Source organism: Solanum pennellii, chromosome 8 (genome assembly GCF_001406875.1).
Source record: "Solanum pennellii chromosome 8, SPENNV200".
NCBI classification, from domain to species: domain Eukaryota; kingdom Viridiplantae; phylum Streptophyta; class Magnoliopsida; order Solanales; family Solanaceae; genus Solanum; species Solanum pennellii.
In genome coordinates this window covers 54788704-54808824 of record NC_028644.1, presented here as the reverse complement: position 1 = coordinate 54808824, position 20121 = coordinate 54788704, and the positions used below count along the sequence as shown (strand labels likewise).

Here is a 20121-nt window from a genome sequence, read left to right as displayed (position 1 = left end):
ATATATATATGCAAATGTTGATTGGGCGGGTGATCGTTGTGACAGAATCTCCACATCTGGTTACATACTCTTTTTGGAATCAAATCTTATTGTTGGTCCTCTAAGAAGCAACAATCAGTTGCTCGATCTTCTACTGAAGCAGAATACAAATCGGCAGCCAATGCACTTTCTGAACTTACTTGGGTCCACAACCTATTGGATAAGTTGCGATATCAAATGTCGCAAACGCTAAATATTTTTTGTGATAACATTTGTGTTTTATATCTCAGCAAAAATTCAGTCTTCCACAGTAAGATGAAACACATTGCAGAAGACTTTCATTACCTCCACAACAGTGTGAACTCAGGTAGAGTAATAGTCAAATATCTTCCTGCCGTGGATCAAATTGCAGACACTCTCACAAAGCCGCTGCCCAGACCTGCTTGCCTTCGGTGTTTACCCAAGATAGGTGTTGTTGCACCAAATCTAACTTGAGGGGTTGTGTTGAGATACTTGCAGTAGTCTGTTATCAATACTTATCAGGTTGTTAAAGAAGATTTAGTCCAAATCATTTGATTCAATCTTTTCCACAAGATAAGATTAAGTAGTTAAAGTAGTTCCTTAGATTTAGTCAAGTTAGTTACATATTAGGTTGTTAGATTAGCTCCCTAGAATTAGTCAATTTAGTTATGTCAAGTTTGCTTTGATTCTCAATCTCTTTATGTGAACGGCGGGCGGTAGATGGGAATTGAAAAAATTTAACTTGTTAATGACTATTGATTAAGGAGTTTAAATTTAAGATAATTATTTAATATTATATTTAAGGGATTTGTGTATCTTATAAAATAATTTAAATATATGATATAAATATTAAAAGTAGTAATATATGTGATTATTTTAATGACACCATGTTGTTAGGTAGTTTTTCTAATTTTATTTGATGGAATTTTGGGTTTGAGGAAAGAGAAATTGAAGTTGAAATGAGACTTGGATTCCTCTTCTTATCTTCTTCTTCGCCAGTAGTTGGATCCTCCATTTCTCGGTCCATCGTTCGGCCTGCACCCTCACTCCTGCTCCATCGTCCCTTTCACTTCATCCCAAATCGTACAACCACTGACAGCAACCCATTCCAATTTTCACCACGTACAACTCTCACTGCATCAGCTTCTTCCATGGCTTCCACTTTCAAGCCCGAACAAGCTAGGGTTCCTCCTGCTCTTCAATTGCCCTCTCCTCCTATCACTAAGGTATCCCTTTCCTTGTGTCTACATATTCCATTTATTTGATTTAGAATTTACAGGTGAAGTTGAGTTGTGGACCAGTGTAGAAATAGTCAAAAACTATGATACTTATTGTGGAACTCAAACTAGTTCCGAAATGAGACTAAGTTGATCTGATTTTTTCTTTGAATTATGTTTAATCTGTTTCTGATTTGTGAACTTGATGTTGAATGGTCAGTTTAAGATTGGGCTATGCCAATTATCGGTGACGGCAGATAAGGAAAGGAATATTGTTCATGGGCGAGCAGCAATTGAGGAGGCTGCTGAGAAGGGGGCTAAGCTTGTTGTTTTGCCTGTGAGTTCAGATATAGATTCTTCATTGGATGCAGCTGGTTTCTTTTCCTATGCATAGAGATCTAGTTATCCTCTGTTTTATTTGTAGCATTGAACCCGATTGACTACAATTTTTTATGTGCACACATAGAGTTATTGAGCTACTTAAGAGGTCTTAATCTTTTGTTCTATATAGTTATGAAATCAAATATCTTCTCTGCTAATAATGAGATATCCAATGTAGCTGTGAAATATCTGATTATCCAACCCAAAATTTTAAGATAATGGGAAGAGTATGCAGTGCAATTTTCTTAAACAATTTATACAACCAACACACGACATTGCGTATACTAGGTGATTTATTCCTGTTTGTTTAAGACTTGGGCGGCACATAGTTACCCAGTACTTGTGTTGTGGGAGGTAGCAGGTACCTCTGAAATTAGTCGATGTGCACACACGCTGGCAGGTTATAAAGAAAACATCCGACATTATCTATTTTTTTAACAGTAGCTTATGAGTTCCAGATTTGTTGCCCCTTCAATCTTAAATTAGCCTCTAAATTAGCCGCAAAGCCTGTGAAACCTGTACTTCTTTCATGCCTAAACTTATTTGTAATCTTTATACCAATTCATCAGTGGACAGGAAATGCACGCACTATTGTCACATTTTGTACAAGGGCTGTTACACATACATGTAGGTTAATTTTGAGTACCCCTTCAGGTCCATTTCTGGGTTGTGGTGTGAATTCTGACTAGATCTTTTATATATATATTGCCCCTCCCTAGGAGCTCCCATCCTTTTTGCTCCCTTGGTGACTCGAACTCACAACGTAGGGTTGGAATTGAGGGGTTTTATCATCCTAGCAACTCCCTCTTGTTTGACTTAAACTTATAGATTAAGGATATAAACTAGACAGTGAAGCAACAAAGATATGTTCTATTATTTGATTTTACAACCTAAAACAGATCTTTCCACAATAGCTTGGCTATTACCTGCCATTGAAATTTACAGCGTTGACTTTAACTTACTATCGGGTTTTGTTATTCACTAGGAAATATGGAATAGTCCATATTCAAATGATAGCTTCCCAATTTATGCTGAAGACATTGATGCTGGTCCTGATGCATCTCCGTCAACTGCCATGCTCTCTGAAGCAGCTCGACTTCTGAAGATTACTATAGTGGGAGGCTCTATACCTGAACGCAGTGGGGACAAGCTGTATAATACTTGCTGCGTCTTTGATGCTGACGGAAAGTTGAAAGCTAAGCACAGAAAGGTAAGCGTACACCTCTCTTGCTGTGGTGAGGGCAGGTAGCTCAGCCACTAAGTTCTAGAAGAAGCTAAAAAAGTGATGGTAGTATGCTTGATCAGTTATGTGAACTATAAACTTCAATAGGAAAAGGTTATTACTTCTCACAGAGTCACAGTGTTCAATAGTTTTTGGATTCAGAGATTGAATGATGTTGCAGACTGTAGTCAGACATTTATTTCTTGATGTTCAGATCTGTGAGTTGCTTACTTGTTCCAGCTTCTCATAATTTTCCTTTAAAACTACTGCTAAGTGCTAACTTACACTTGACAGATATGAGGGGTCTGTTCCTTGTATTCTTTTTTGCTTTTCTGGATTGGCAATAGCATCTCTGAATTGAGCAGACGATTGTCAGGTTCAAATTAACGAACTTTGAGACAAAAATATAAGAGGACAAACTAAGATTGTTCAAGTATTGCTTATTATCTGCACTTGAGGATTGCCAATAGAACTTATTTTTATTTATCTTTTAAAATCATATCTCCTTCAGATTTTATGAATGATAGTTTAATGGTGGTATTATTAAAAAGGCTGGGAACTAATAATATGGACACTATAGATTTTGGGAGCCAACCTACAAGCTGTCTGGGGTCGTCCTTTGTAAGCCGTGTTGATGTTAATTGAAGTATTTCTGCAACTGTTCACAAAGAGTTGCAGCATTAGTGTGAAATAGTGGAAATAAAATGTTGGTCTTTTGCATTGCATGACGGCATCATTGGCATGTGTGCATTAGCTAACTAAATTCAGACACCAAGGAAAAGGAACATATCTAGTAGTTTGTGGGAAAATTAAGAAAATGGATACTCTGCAAAATATATGACAGTTTAATGTCTTTGCAGATACATCTTTTTGACATTGATATCCCTGGTAAAATAACCTTTAAGGAATCACAGACGCTTACTGCAGGAGAGACTCCAACTGTTGTGGATACAGGTATTCTCTGCTTCTTACTTCCCAAACATACATTAATAAATGATAATAAATCGACCAAGTTACTGCTAAGGAAGTGTCAAAAAGACTGCTTTGAAAGTTCTTCCATTTAATATAGTTACTTTAACTGAATGCTTGTGTTCCATATTTTGCAAGATTTGAGTTCAGGGGATTTTGCTTCATTGAATAGCTTGAATATCTTCCTTTTCCTTTTTCTACGTTAATTGATGTATCCATCCTGTGCTTTTGAGAAATGATCATAACTATATTTCTGCAGAGGTTGGCCGAATTGGTATAGGGATCTGCTATGACATTCGCTTTCAGGAATTGGCCATGCTATATGCAGCAAGAGGTGTGTATTTTCCCTTGTTTGATTTCTGCAAGTGATAAGACATTTCCAATCATGGTGGAACTATATATTGCTGACTACAGTTTATATATGTCAACATCTTTTAACCTAATAGTTGATGTCAACATAATGTGTTGTGTAATATTTACACCATAACGCTAATGAGCAATGGCATTGCTTTATTAGCTAGAAAGATTCTGTATGTTTACGACCAATTTCTACCATTGCATCCTTTCTGAAATGTATGCATGTGGTCTAGCAGAAAGTGTAGATAATTTGATGATACAATTTTTTTAAAAAAAATAAATAAATAAATTGGGGGTAGGGGTAGGGGAAATGGGAGGGGATTACAATGTGGGGAATCGAACCCTCACCAACAAGGTGGGAGTTTAGGTAGCCAACCAACTGAGCTACTAAGATTCCCCGTTTGATGATACAACTCATGTTTCATAATGAAATATGGTCCAGTGTTTTTTAACAAGGTTCAGCGTTGTGCGTACTTTTGAGAAATACAAGCAGAAGCTTCAAAATCATTTATCGAAGGGTGATGTAGAGACTTAAACTAAAACAGTTCGTACATCATCAGGAATTCAGAACTAACTCACAAGACCTCAGTTTTAACTTCTTAAAACTGAGAATTATTCACAATACTCTTCAATTCAACTGCTCAAAAAGAAAAGAAGAATATTACTCTTGAATGTCAATTAGGTCAAGAAGGCAAAGGTTTTGACAATTGTGGCAATATCCTAGGTCTAACTCTCATGCACGAAGTGATAGACTAAATACATGCCATACCTTTGTTCAGTGCAGTATGGTGAATTTAGGTGTAAAAAGAGTAAAATCACCTATTTCCAGCTAACTGGCGAAGGTCTTGGTTTTGCATAGTTTTATAACCTCAGTACGGCATATCCCACATATGATGGGAAAATATGACCTAGTGCATAATTAGTGTATCAAGGTAAAGATGATCAGGAATGGAGAATAATTTAGGTCAGAGCTAGACAACTTGTATAGCGTAAACCAAAAGTCCAATAGAGAAGAAAATGAACTGAACCAATCGATTACCCCAATTTAATTATGTCATCAGTAGAATGTAAATTGTGGGAAGCCATTGTAGATGAAGGTTTGCCTAGCCTTAGTATCAACATGACAAACCTTGCCAACAATTTTGTTTGGCTTGGCCTTTATCCAAGAAGAATCTTTGAATCATGGTAATTGCACCACCTACTGTGATTTCTAAGATTCTACACTCAACTAAGGATCAACTTCCCATAATTGAAGTTAGAAACAAGAGAGGAAGTTTAGAAAGAAAGCGTTCAATTTCAACACACAATATTTTACAAGAATATGAGAGTTCTGCCCCTCTTCTACTGAGGCCCTTTTTTAACCTTCATTATGTTGCTTGAGTTTAACTGTACCGACACTTTAACTTGTAAAACATGTGAACTGAAACGCTCATCTGGAACAAGACAAAAAATCAAAAGACACTACCAAGTGATCACTAAAGATCAATTTCTTCAACCAAGTGACCACTAAGAACCATTAAGGAGCACGTACTTTAACATTGTGGCCACTCGGCCCCACCTACTTTGTGCGTAGTTGTGAGAAGTTTCAGCGAATAAATTGAAGGACTTGTAAAAGTATATATATTCTCAGTCAATAACTCATTCTCTTTAGGGCTATGATAAGATTCCCTGTATTATTTTTGCAACTGCAATTATGGACTGTACTTGAGGAGGAAGAAGTGTGGGAGAGCATTAAACCTTGTGCAATTGATAAGGATCCAGGCCCAGATGGCTTCACAATGAACTTCTTTCAGACATTTTGGGCTGGTTAAGGAGGACATCATGGGAATATTGCACAATTTCCAAGAACACCATGTGTTTACAAAGATCTTTAATGCCAATTTTGTGCCCCTTATCCCAAAGAAGGAAGGAGCAGTAGAGTCGAGAGACGTTAGGCCTATAAGCATGATCTCTAGGGCGTACAAGATATTTGCAAAGTTTTAGCAGAAAGAATGAAGAGAATAATACACTGGTAAACGAACATCAAATAGCTTTTGTAAAAGGGAGACAAATTACGGATGCAGCCTTAATAATACAGGGAATCTTATCATACCCACTCCTGATCTTCTGTGGATATCAATCTTAATCCTTGGAGGTTAAGATCAGGTCTCCATGGATGATTTGATGTGGAATGATTCCAGCTTGCTAAAGGACACAGCCAAATTACTTGTGGCCTGCACTTGTTCTCTTTGGAGATAAGCCTTCCTGTTTAGAAATATTCTTCACCATCTTTCAAGACTAAGACTCGTGTATTTAAATATACTTGAATGGACCATGCCATAAATACAACTAATTGGCTTTTGTAACCGAAAACAATTTTTTTTTGATGACAAGGGAAACCCGCAGCCGCTACCCTTTGATTGCGCTAGGTAAAACCTCCGCTCCTATGCAATAGCTCGCAAACCACATAGGAGAGGTAACCCGCACTAGGCAAGTCTAGTGCGACGAGCTCGACCCAGAAGGCAAGCTCCTTGATTTCGTTGGCAAGGGGTTTCGAACTTGAGACCTCCAACATGGAAGTCCCAAGCTCAAACCATTGGGCCACCCTGAAGGGTTGTAACCAAAAAGTATTTTGATTCTTTATTTCCCTGGCATGTCTGCAATGATGAATCCAATACTTTATTTGGATGAAGCCAAAATAATTCTTTAACCATGGACTGAGTTTGTCTATCAAACTCGAAATTTGGACAAAATCAGTTGCTATAAGTCACAAATTACGTTATGAGCCTATACATGTGATTAAATTACCCTTTGGACCTCAAATGCACAAATGAGGGGTCATGTTCTTTATTTTTCTCTGGAAATACAATCTATGTTGCGTTCCATCAGTTCCAAACCACCTGAAAATCTAACTGAAATTTGTGGACAAGTCTAAAATTATCATTCAAACCTGTTGAAACTTCAAATTATGAATCCTCTCTCGTTTATTCAAAAATTTGACTGTGATCAATTCTTACTATTCTTTCGTTTTTATAACCATGATGTTAGGGCATGCCTGCGTGCTCCTCAACTGGCTCCATGTGATACCTGGCACCTCCCGCTAACAACTGGTGCTAGGTAACTCTATCTACCAAGGTGAGAAGAAATCACCTAGTATTTGGTTAATGTTGGGTTCGAACATGAGACTTCATGGTTCTCAACCCCACTTCATTGACCACTAGGGCGTCAACTCTTATTCTTTGAAATGGGAAACAATCTTGAAAGAACTATGATACAATGATTTTAATTGTGTCATCATAATCTGATGCAACATTCGAACACTTTATCATATTTCCGGATGCTCAATTGGAACAGATCGTAGTTTGACTGCCTAAATGAAACTTGCTTGCAAGTTTAAGGGAACCTTGACAAAGCTACTTGCACACTTATGTGGAATTCTTCGCATACATAATTAATTGTTCCAGTCCTTTTTCATTGAGATTCTTAGCTTACCTCGTTAATTGTTTTAGTCCTTTTTTCATTGAGACACTAACTTGTGTTAATTCAGCACTCTGCCCAATAATAGTGGTTGTTTGTCAATAGTTCCTCCAGTGTCAATATCTTTGTCAGCGAAGTCTCTGAACCTTTTTAAAATTGTGATTACCAGGGGCTCACCTGATCTGCTATCCTGGGGCGTTCAACATGACTACTGGACCACTGCACTGGGAGTTACTGCAAAGGGCAAGGTCTGTGCATGTCTTTTTTTGGGTGAAGTTGTTTAATTGTTCAACATCTATGTCATTTGACTGAGTAGACAATATATGGTTGCATCGCTATATTAAATTTTGTTTACTTAAAATCATATTTATGTATTATCATTTACAAGTCCAACTCCCATATTGCCACATGTGACATCACTAATCCGTACCTTTTTCTCATCTGCAGGGCAGTTGATAATCAGGTATAACGGAATGCATATATACTCGCTTTCCTTTGGACCATAAAAGGTTTAAAAGTGAAGGGCCTGAGATGCCTCTCACCTTTTTGGTGCAACACCATATTATTCTGATGCCTTGAACCATTTTTGCCTTGTAAGCATTATTTTCCAAATGAACCGAGACAGTGAAACCTAACCATATGATGCATGAAGTATCTGAGGAAAGGATGGAGAAAGATGAACAAAAATAGATGTTTGTCCAGGGTGTGTAGATTTCCTGTCATTCTCTGTGACTTGGATCGTCTCTTAACTTTGTTTTGGAAATGAGTTTTAAAACAAATAAAATGGGACAAATGAAGTATAGAGAATAGGGGAAGGATACTACGGTCTGCAGCATAGGTATAATCGACGAGTTCACTGGAAGCTAAGTCTAATTGTAATTACAATACCTACCAGTACCATTCATAAGACACAAAATGGTCTTGTTTACGAGTGTCATGTATGGAAGCTTTTAGAAAGCGTATGATCTTTCTTTTGAATATTTTTCATATGTTTTGTGGTAAAAAAATGAATATATATGTTTCAGCTATATGTTGCAACATGTGCACCTGCTCGAGACGTTGATGGTGGATATGTGGCTTGGGGGCATTCCACACTAATTGGACCAGTAAGTGAGCATACTTATGTCCTTGTGATGTGAAATATACGAAAGTAAATTGATTTGAGAAGAAATTGTCTTCTCTATTTACAAAGAGAAGGGGTGCCATTAGTTGTAACGATAACTCTGACTAATTGTGTGTGTGTATATATGGCAGTTCGGAGAAGTGCTGGCTACAACTGAACATGACGAGGCAATAATCATCTCGGAGATCGACTATTCGCAAATTGAACTGAGGAGGTGAGATGACATGTACCTACTATGTGTTTCCTTTTTACATTCTTTGTAGTAGAAACTGTTAGGAGACCTTTTCACTAACATATGAATCATTTGACATCTAGGACAAACCTTCCATTAGAGAAGCAAAGACGAGGTGATCTTTACCAGTTGGTAGATGTACAGAGGTCGAGTTCTCAGTAAGGCTAGTTTGTGAATAAGGCGTCTAATGTTAGTATAGAAGTGGAGTTCCCAGAACTGAAGGTCCATTTAACAGAAACTGGGATCAGATCTAGAAAATAAGAGGATTGTCCATTCTTCTGTAGTGGTTGATGTTGAGCCTTCTATTCAATCATCCTTAATTTAGTCACCAAGTTTGGGTTTGCAAATGACAATATAACCTTGTGCAGAAGGTGGATTTAGTAACCTGCTGCAACTGTTCATGTATTATCTATTACAGTGGTGATTGTTCTGTTTTGGTCTGATATCAACATCAATCTCCCTGAAAAGAGCCACATGGTGAGTCATTTTATAAACAGGAAGTTAAGATGAAAAGGAAACCTGTTCCTGAACTTGAAACAGTTTGTAATCTCCAGGAGACATGTGTATTCAGGAGATGTAATAATGTTATTGTTCTTTAGACATCAGCGACCCTACATTGCTGGAACATTTCATCTTGCTAAAAACTTCAACTTTGATTAAATATTTAGGGATGAGGTCTTCTCCAAGTGGATTAGTTTTTTCTAAAAATATCCATGAAAAACCTATCATTTTCAACGTTAGTTTCAATTGTCAAAACAAAGATCCTTTTAAGTGAGGGTAGACATCACATACTTGTACACACTTCTCCTTTAGGCATCTCATATACTGATTGCAGTCTCCATCAAAATGTTTTTTTTTTAAAAAAAAATAATTGGTTTTCTCATTTCACTATTGGCCTGTCGGCCGATGTTAACTATGAGTCCTAACTGAAATACAAAAAAAAATGTTGATTATACATATGTACTTAATATATTTGAAATCTTTAATTAAAATAAAAATAGTCCATTTGTTTTGATGGGAGGGGCAGGTGATGATAGAGAAAAAGAAGGGGGTGTGGTGTAAGTGCACGTGAAGCAAAGAGTAGAAATAGAGACAAAAGAAGAAGGAGAAGGGTGATTAGTGGTGTAAGCTTTTGTCTAGAAAAAGAGTTGAATGGTTCCATATTTAGACCATCATTTCTTCCACCTTGGGATCTGTACCACGTCTCTCTCCAATATTAGTAGAGTCTTGCTTTAACTTTTTCCCTTTTCTCTTTTTCTTTTTTAAATCTACTTCCTTTTTTATATTCTAAATAATACTTTCTCGATTTTTAATTATTTGTCCGTTTTTTTAGTTACTTTTAGTTAATTATCTATTTTGACAAATCAAGAAATAATCAAAAAAAACACTTATTATATACACAATTTATTACTTTGAGAAAAATAGTTATTTTTGAAAATTTTGAGTTTTTAATTTATCCATTTTATGATTAATAGGGATAAAATAATAAATTTACTATATCAATTATTATTTTTTAATAGATGTGTCAGTTCAAAAATGAACAAGTAATTAGAAAGTATTGATACATGTATTGTGATTTTGTCAAGAGAAATTAGTTGAATCAATTGTTCTGTTTTAACACCATCAAGCCAAATTTAACTTGTTATAGTCTTATAGAGTTAAATAGGAGTAGAGGCCAGGCTTAACTATAAAGCAATTAAAACAAAGATTTGGGACCCAACTTTTTAGGGACTCTTTTTTTTCTAAAGTTAGATCTAAATTTTATGTATTGTTAAATATGAAGAGAATTTTTTAGGAGAAAGTATAATAATTTTAATTTTTTAATGTGGCGATCCTTATATTAATTGAAAAATAGAATAGTTTTTATATAATTGTATTATTATTTTACTTAAATACTTGAAAATTAGAATAATTTTTATGTAATTGTACTATTCTTTCTTACTTGAATACAACCTCTCTTTTCACTGTTTGATCTAAAAATATCTTTTACATTTTTTTTAATTAAAAAGATATTCTTCCTTCTACCTTTTGACGTAAAATAATATCAAATCTTATTATTGATGTATGCATAGTATGTATAATTAATAAGTGATTTAATATTTAAATTTGAGAAAAAAACTCAAAAGATATTTTAATTTTTTCATTCCCTATTCGTTCGAAGACGTTCCGTTTATTAATCATATATAAAAGATGGATCACCAGATAACTGACTAAAGGAAAAAAATATTTTTCAGTTCTGTAAAGGCTCAAAGCAATTACTAGAACGTTTTAAATGACAACCACAACAAATCCAAATCGTAATTATAATTAAATTAGAGAGAAGTGAAAAAGCTCGAAGCATTTCATTTCTGAAGTATGGGCCCCAGTAATGACATTCCATAGATTTAAATCACATACCATTATTTACTGCGATATTTCATTTGATATTTAATATTTATATTGCGATTTAATTAAATTTAACTTGTTATTGAAAAGATTCAAATTAGGAAATGAATGCTCTCTATTCTTAGGTAATTTATATCGTGACTCTACTATGAGGCCTCTAAGTTAAAAATGAAAGAAAATTAAGATTTTATTTAATAGTAATCCTAATAAAGAAAGAAAAAAAACGTGTCATACAGGTTGAAATGAAAGAGAATATTATTTTTTGGATAATGCTAAATGATTATTAAATTTGATCATTAAAAAGTCTAAAATATTTTCTTTATTTTAAAGTATATTGAATTTCTCTTTTACTTAGAAGATATCAAAAGTAAAAAAGTAAAAATATTTAAAAGTTAAAATAACATAGTGTGAAATATGTTATCTTATTATTCTGATCAAAATTTTTAGCTAAACAAACTTTTCCTTTTTTTTCCTTCAAAATTTATTTATTTTTCTTTTTTGAGACTTCGAAAAAAAAAAAGGTAATCATGCCTATGCAAAATGTTCCTCCGTACTAATATTTGGACCGACATGATCGCAGCAATGCGACACGTGTCAACAGACTGATCGGATTGTGTTGGTAACTTGGAGGAATTTAGCATAACGCTGGGACCTACTTCCACGTGTCAATATATACACGTGGCAATTAAAATTCCAGGTAGACTAGAGGGGACCTTACAAGTTATTGAAGATCATTCCTCATTATTTTACCACATGTAATGAAGTATTTTTGAATCTTATGCACACGTGAGAGTAAATGCAAACAATGGACACAATTAATTATTTAATTTTTCTATAAAATATTCCTTTAAATAATTAACGAGACTTTGTAAAAAAAATATTTACTAACTGGTTTCGAAGATAGCATATCGTCTTTAATTTTATAACAATAATATTTCTTTTAATAGTAATCACAATTTCTTTTAAATTCAGAATTTTTTAACAGATACGAGGATAATCTAACACGCTATTGACATCCATGCACTTTATTGTGGCAATTGAGATTATTAATCATGACCCAATATTTTCATATATGTCGTTTTTCACAAGTGGTTCATTTAAATTCCTTGAGGCTTCATCTCCAAATATATAATCAAAAATTAATCTTTATAGTCTCGAAAATACTCTTTAACTTGACAAAATATTAATTTATCGATTAAATAATATATTTATAAAATAATAATATTTTAAATCCTGATAATATTAATTTGGAGAGATTTTACTGTATTTTAGAAATAAAATAAATCTGCCTTTCATCTGAATTTGATTCCAAATATGTGTTGTATCATGGAAGAACTTGTTCAACTTTGCCAATCGAAACCAATGAAATTCACTTCTCTCTTTTTTTCCCCTTTCAATCAACCATTTTATTTTAGGTCAATGTTTATTTGGTTTCTGTTTTGTAGAACGTAAAAGAAAAAAATATCTTAAAAAAATCTTACACAAAAGGATAGAAAATATTTTTCTAAAAATTCCTTTTTGCTAGAAGAATGACTAATTATTTTTTTTCTTTTTAAATTTCTTCAAAAAAATCAATAATTATTTATCTACATGATTAAAATCATATGCATAAATTAAGTTCAAACAGAAATAATTTTTTTTTTATTAGAGCACAATATATAGAAGCTGAATTTTGATTCGCAGTAGTTCGAATTTAATTTATTTTTATTTTTAGTATATCATGAAAATGAATACTTTTCTCTTCTCTTTCTTATTTTTTAGGATAATAATAAAGTAAAAGTAGGCACTACAAATCTACAATAACAAAAAAAAGTATATCATGAAAATAAGTAAGGCAAGAACCCATCCATTTGAAGTAAAAGCATAAAGGGCATGTATGAAAATCTTTTTTTTTTAGGGTATAAACTAAAGAGTTGAACGAGAGAGGATAATGTTGCTTTCATGATCAACAAGTGCAAAAGACAATATTTAGATGAACAAGACAAAAAAAGGGTAGTTAAGTTTATGGTTGGAAATTGAATGGAATTAGAAAAGAAAGAAGGAAAAAAAGAAAGGAAAAAGGAAAAGTAAAAGAGGGTGAAAATCAAAACAAGAAAGTGATAAATATTGTGGTCCAATTAAGTGTTTGTGGGGAGGCTAGCTCTTGATCCAAGACACTATTGAATGTGCCATGATTCATGTTTATTGATCAGGTGAAGTTTCCATGCCATGTCTCCTACATATTTGAAATATGACTCATCCCTTTCAAAGTGGACACTTGACACTATTATTCTTTGATTTCTTAAAGAAAGTGACAATATATACCTAATACATGACTTATACGGAGGCGGAACTAAGGTTAGAAGTTTGGGCTTTCTAAATCATTTTTGTTTGGAAGTTCATAATTTGATATAGATATATTTATTTAATTTTCTGATATAAATATAGAATCTACAAAAAAGCTAGCTAATAAATTCATCCGAACCCATGAATTTCACCTACCGTCTCCTCTGCACTTATATGTCATGAAGACATATATTAATTTCTCTCTTACCCATTCATCTACACTATTAAGTTCTAACTACATGACTATATTCAAAGATGGGGCCTCACTTGCACAATCTTTGTTTTTGAGCAAAGTTCTTTGAATCAAAATAGTTGGTTTAAATTCAGTTACTTGAAGCTTATCAAGTTTTTTTAGGTTCAACTTTTAATTAATATAATTATCATTTGTACAACTTATTTACCTCGATCATCATGTACATTTTAAAATTCAATTGCAAAGCAAAAGGTGTGCTAATTAAGAGAGAAGGTGGGAAGCATCAACCAAAGATGTAACTATATATGGTGAAGGAGTTGGTTTGGTTCTCGTGAAATCAAATTCAATAGAAGATGAATTAACATGAATATTTGATACAAATATAATTAGTATAAAATAAAAGTTAAGATAGTATCTTGGCAAGTGAAATTAGGTAAACCATAAAATGGTTTTACATGTTTAACCTTGATATTTTTTGACATATTGTGATGTTATGGATGACATAATAGGAGGAATTTATTTCTATAAATAGATAGTTCTTAATTCATTTTCAAAACAGTCTCTCAGTTGTCTTTTCACCTTCTAAGGCATTTGTTGTTCTCTCTTGTAGTATTTTACTTGTATTCTTTGTAGAGTGAAATAGATACTGATGCAATTGTTCTTTGATGGACGTAGGATCATTTTGATTCGAATCACGTTAAATATTATTGTTCTTTGAGTTCATGTTTCCGCTAACATTTCGTTAATTTGCTTTAAAGATGTATGTTCTTTTGTTGGATTTTTTTAATATAAGCTCTAAAAATGAAGAAATTTTTAGTTGAGAGCATTTTTCTTTATTCAGACCGCATTTTTCTTTATGTGGTCTAGCTAAATGCAAATTATAAGTGTTGAAATTAAAAAAAAAAAGAATTCTTAATACAAAATGCTTTTTCGATATTGATTCTCCCGATTATTTCGAGTATTAGAACTATTTTCTACTAAATGGGACTTCAAGTAGGTTTATTGGCTGTGTGTTTTAGAGAATAAAATCAAAACTAGAAATTTATATTAAAAATTACATAAATTCATAATGTTAAGAGCTAATTAAATTTTATTCCTATTCTTTTCCAAATTACAAAAATTCCTAACATTTATAAAATCTCGGATATGTCATGAAACCTGCAGATGCATAGCTCACGGATTGCAAATGTTACATTACTTAATGAGAGGGATATATCCGAGAGGGGATAGTAATGTATGTGAGAAGGGATAGAGATGTATTCGAAACGAAATTTTATAGTTTTTTTAAAATGATAGAGAATTTTAGAAAATGATAAAATAATATGTGTATTTATGTAAAAAATTTCCAAATGTAAACTTAAAAGTTGATTAAAGCCAACATTTAAGATTAATGGGCTAGTAATTGAGGTTTAAAAGTTCCAATTGTGTAAATGATGTTTCGAGATTTGAAAACCAGATAGAAAAATATTAGAACTAGAACTCCAAAATTAAAACTAGAAATGACGTAAAAAAATTTGATTCTCCTTCCAAAATAACCCTACAAAAACGAAAAAATATTTATAATGATCCATAAATTCGGAATCCTAAAAATACTAAATTGCATGTTGATACTCGATATAATTTGCGAGCCAATCTATGGTCGTATATTTATCCATGGCATGTGGATTTTCTATAAGCTCGCTATCGATAGCTACTTAACTAGAATTTCTAAAATCTTACTTGATGGATTAAACTATGAACCATACATTAATCCACGTACGGTCCATATGTCAACCTGTGTTCCCTCAGCTTGATCTTTCATGCATATACATGTCGTGAACGAGACATGATAGTCATGTCTCATTCACGACATGTATAGACAACATATTGTTTTAAATTCTTGTATTTACTTACCGTCTTAGGTGAATTTGACTTGTACCATTAAGTCTTTAGAGGTTATATGGTTGTATTTTCGCTTTTATTTGATATTATATGTTCAGACTTGAAAATTTATCATCAATATTTTTGTATTCTTTAGTTATATCTTATAATAAGAAACAAAGGGTAATTTTATCCACCTATCAAGTTGGTTGTAGATGTCTTTACGATCGAAGAGAATTTTGAATCATGACATTTATTTCTTTTCTTGGTGCATTGTCTGCCACAAATTAGACCAATAAGCTTGGAATCATAAATGATCAAACCAAAAAAAGAAAAAAAAGTATATGTGTGTATTCTAGTTAACATTAGCGGAATGTCTCACTAATTAAATCAAAACGGATTTGATATTTGATAATATAAAATTAAATGTGATATGTTTGAGGGATATACTTTATAAATATATACTTAATTAATATATAGTATCAATGTATAAACAGGATTACACTAAAGATGAGATGTTGTCTACTATTTAGGAGGATGAAAATGACTTTAATTGAGAGAGGAAACTCCCACTAGTGAGACCAAACTGCCAAACTTTCTGCTGCCAATTGGGATAAACCCTTCTTTATCTTAACAACAAGTGAAGGTGCATAGAAAGGGATAAATCAAAACCCCAATATATTTTCTATGAACCAAAAGGGAAAAGCATGTGATATTTGCTTGGATAATTGAAGGCAAACTACCTGTCAAACCAATCTATATTCATTTCATTTATGTGTTTCTTTCTATATATGTGGGGGTGGGGGTGTTTAATTATATATACATAATATGTACACATTTATTTATATCCAAGATATCACTTTCAATATCTTTATAATGATGAAACAAGTTCATTAACAATCTTATATATATAATATGGTCCTTCATGTGATAACTCAATTGCTTCATCCCTTTATCACGTGCCCCTCCTAACACATTATATATACAGTGTTCCTGTCATTTTTGAGGGGCAATTTCGTTATCTACATTAATTATCACAAACGTCAGAGAGAGGTTACTCAAATATATACAACTAGTTCAACTAGTCTAATTAATGATGACCAGCAAGGTGCAATAGCTATTAGATTAGTTTTAAGGATAACTTGTAAGAAGTTAGCATGTTTTGGTAATGTAGCTCTAATAGCTAACTATGAAAAAAACGTAGAGGCCAGTAGGTCTCAAAACCATGTAATTCTCTAATTATTATATATATAATCTTACCAGCCAAAAAAAAAAAAAAACTAGTTCAACTACATTATTTAAAGTGCATTTACCCATCATTACGAATATCCTACTTTCATCTATTGGGTTAAAATATCCTTAACATATAAAATTAATTTGAGAATGTCTTTCTTCCATCTATTAGATGAAAATTGTTGTTAACCTATTAGAAATTATTCAAATTCACCCTTCTTCTACCTAAGAATATGTTTGTTACTACCTCAATCCAGCCTTTATTGATCATAGTTTTCTTTTTTAAAAGTCAAAAAGATATTTTATTCATCAAAGTATTTACTTTGATATAATTTATAAATATTTTTTATATTTTTCATAATTTTTATCTTTTAAAATGTATTTCAAATTTGACTTAAAATTTTGAATAGTCCAGCAAAGGTTATATTATTAGTAACACTAACAAAGCCCAAATCAAAATCAAATCAATAGTACTATTGATATAAGAAAAAATCAACTCAAATATTGATGTTGAATATTTGTTCTTTAGTTATGTATTGATTTAGACTTATTTTCTCATGATTTATACTAAAAATTATGATCATTTTTATTTTGACTTGTTTATTTAATGTTTGTTTTATGTGATTTCATTATTGTTTTTGTTAAATATTTTAGTGTGATCAGGCATACCATATTTTGAGTTATTTTTTTAAGAAGCACCTTAGATAATAATATTTTGATAAGACTAATGAAATTTTTGAACACAAATTAATGATATGTTTGTATGAAATATGAATACGTTTATCAAAAAAATTGAGAAATCTAAAAAAATCCAAAGTTGAAAACACCGAATTTATTATTTTTGTTTGGTGTATTTGATTTAAAAACCCAGCTTGCTTGATTTGGTATTTAAAAATTCTGAATCAACCTGATTCATGTACACATGTTTCTCTATAGACATTTACGAAGAGTGTGAACATATAATTGTCACTAATTATCATATTATTATTATTATCATATTATTATTATTATTATTATTATTATTATTATTATTATTACCTTTAATCAATTACTATTAAAAAATATTATTGATATACAATGTGAATAAGTAAAAGTTAACGCAGGAAGTATACCAAAATTGACGTATTATCCGTTTGAATTAACTCAAGTGTTTTTAATTTTTACATATTTTTTAAATTTTAAAAGTATTTGAATTGGTTAAAAAAAAGAGAAGAAAAGGTTAAAAAATGTTTTTAACCACTTAATTTTAGGCCAAATATTTTTTAAAATAAATCAAAAGCCTAAAATAGAATATTATCTACTTATTATAACTTTTAATCTTTGACTTATAAATTATGTTTTATAAGTCTATTTAAACGGACACTTAAATCACATTTTAAGCATTTGGTAATTACAGTACGAATAATTGAAGATGGATATAATAAGAGTGAAAATGTTAGATATTATGAATAATTGAGGATGGATATAATAAAAGTGAGTCAAAGTGAGAAGTGACATGAATATCTTTGTGAATGTGAAAGAAAGATGACGGCATCCATCAATTGCTTAATTGAAAGCTTTTTAAGTGATCTCTTCGAATCATCCCTTTTTCTATGTAGGGTCAAACTGTTCTTAAATTATAAAAAAAAAATTACGAATACTTTTGATTAATAGTTTTATTTAAAATTATTTATTGTTAATAATTTAATACAAAAATACTTCTATGATTATTTAATGAACTAAAAATATTTTTTTCAAATCAATATAGTTTTTATTTTTTAAAAGAACATGCATTTTTTAACTAACAGATGCTTATCCTACTACAATTTGTAAAAATATTTTTTATTTTATTAGAAACCTTTTTTTGGTAAATTTACTCGCACTAAATATATACATCAATTCAATACACGTATGTCATGTGTGTAAATTTATAGTTCATTTTACTTAATAATTACACATATTTTACTTCATTAAATTACATAATAACAAAAATTGCATTATTTGATGTATACACCCAATGCGGGTTAGTCTTGTCCCATATATAACCTAAATTGCCGGTTAAAAAAAATAAATGGAGTTATTTTTATGTAATTTAAATGAGACTAAAAAGAAAAAAAATTCTTACTTATTAGTTAAATGATTTAAAAAGAAGAAACAAAAATAAGATTCTTTAAAAATAATATTTTTATTAAGTATAATATATTTATTAGAAAACCTATATTTTTGACTTATTAATTAACAATATGGACTTTATTGATCAAATTATTAGAGGAAGAGACCTTTTTTTGTCCAAACTACTAACGACAAAGCAATTTTTAGACTAAACTATTACTGGATGCATTTCTATTCAATTTCACATAGTTTAGATATATTTTTATTTTTTTTTAAAATTTAGTTTTTCAAATAAATTATTTATTTCAAGATAACAGTTTCACTTATTATTTACATTGTAGTTATCATTAAGATAATCTGGTAAGTAAATTGTATTTTTATAATAACAGATCTATTTGAATTTGAACTTCAATATTTACAGAATGCAATTACTAGTTTAGTTACCGTTTAACAACAAAGAGGCTCTTCAATGGTTGATTTTAATGATTATATTAAAAGCTGACCTTTTTAGGCTCCAAATTATTCCTTTAGATAAATAACTTGTCTAACTCATAAGTATAGTTGGTAATAATTTTCATCCTTTCACGTAAAATGAAGACTACTTAAATTAAAACAAGCGCCTTCAATTTTTGATTCAAAATTAATCACTTTGTACTAAATTATATGTCGTATTCTTTTATACACATTTTAAAAGAAATTACTAATTAGGAGGTTTTTTTTTACTATTTTGTTCTTATTTATACTTAAAACTTACTAAGATATAACTTTTTAATTAAATAAGTATTCTATTGATGTGTTTATAATTGTCAAGAACAATTTAACTATTTAAGAAATTGTGACAGATAATTTAAGATAAATAAAGTAATAATTGCTACTACATTTGCTTCTTTTTAGTTGTTTATATTTGTAACGACCTGTTTAGTCGTTTTGAGCTGCAGATTTTATTTCTGGAAAAAACTGGCTGAGACGACGGAACCCACGACGGACCGTCATGGGCACGACGGACCGTCGAGGGTGTCTCATTCCAAAAGACTTAGACTTCTGAAATTTGGGTACTGAAATCGACTCTCTGAACTT

At 31.6% G+C, this 20121-nt stretch overlaps 1 protein-coding gene across 1 annotated transcript; it reads left to right on the top strand.

Annotated features, from left to right (window-relative positions):
* Nucleotides 1-905: 905 nt before the first annotated feature.
* LOC107028788 (omega-amidase, chloroplastic-like) lies at nucleotides 906-9582 on the top strand. Its single transcript, XM_015229986.2, has 10 exons — nucleotides 906-1226; nucleotides 1438-1554; nucleotides 2584-2808; nucleotides 3681-3774; nucleotides 4049-4123; nucleotides 7772-7850; nucleotides 8050-8065; nucleotides 8628-8708; nucleotides 8857-8939; nucleotides 9041-9582. The coding sequence occupies exons 1-10, from the start codon at nucleotides 960-962 to the stop codon at nucleotides 9117-9119; spliced, it is 1116 nt and encodes a 371-aa protein (XP_015085472.1). The 5' UTR covers nucleotides 906-959; the 3' UTR covers nucleotides 9120-9582.
* Nucleotides 9583-20121: the final 10539 nt, after the last annotated feature.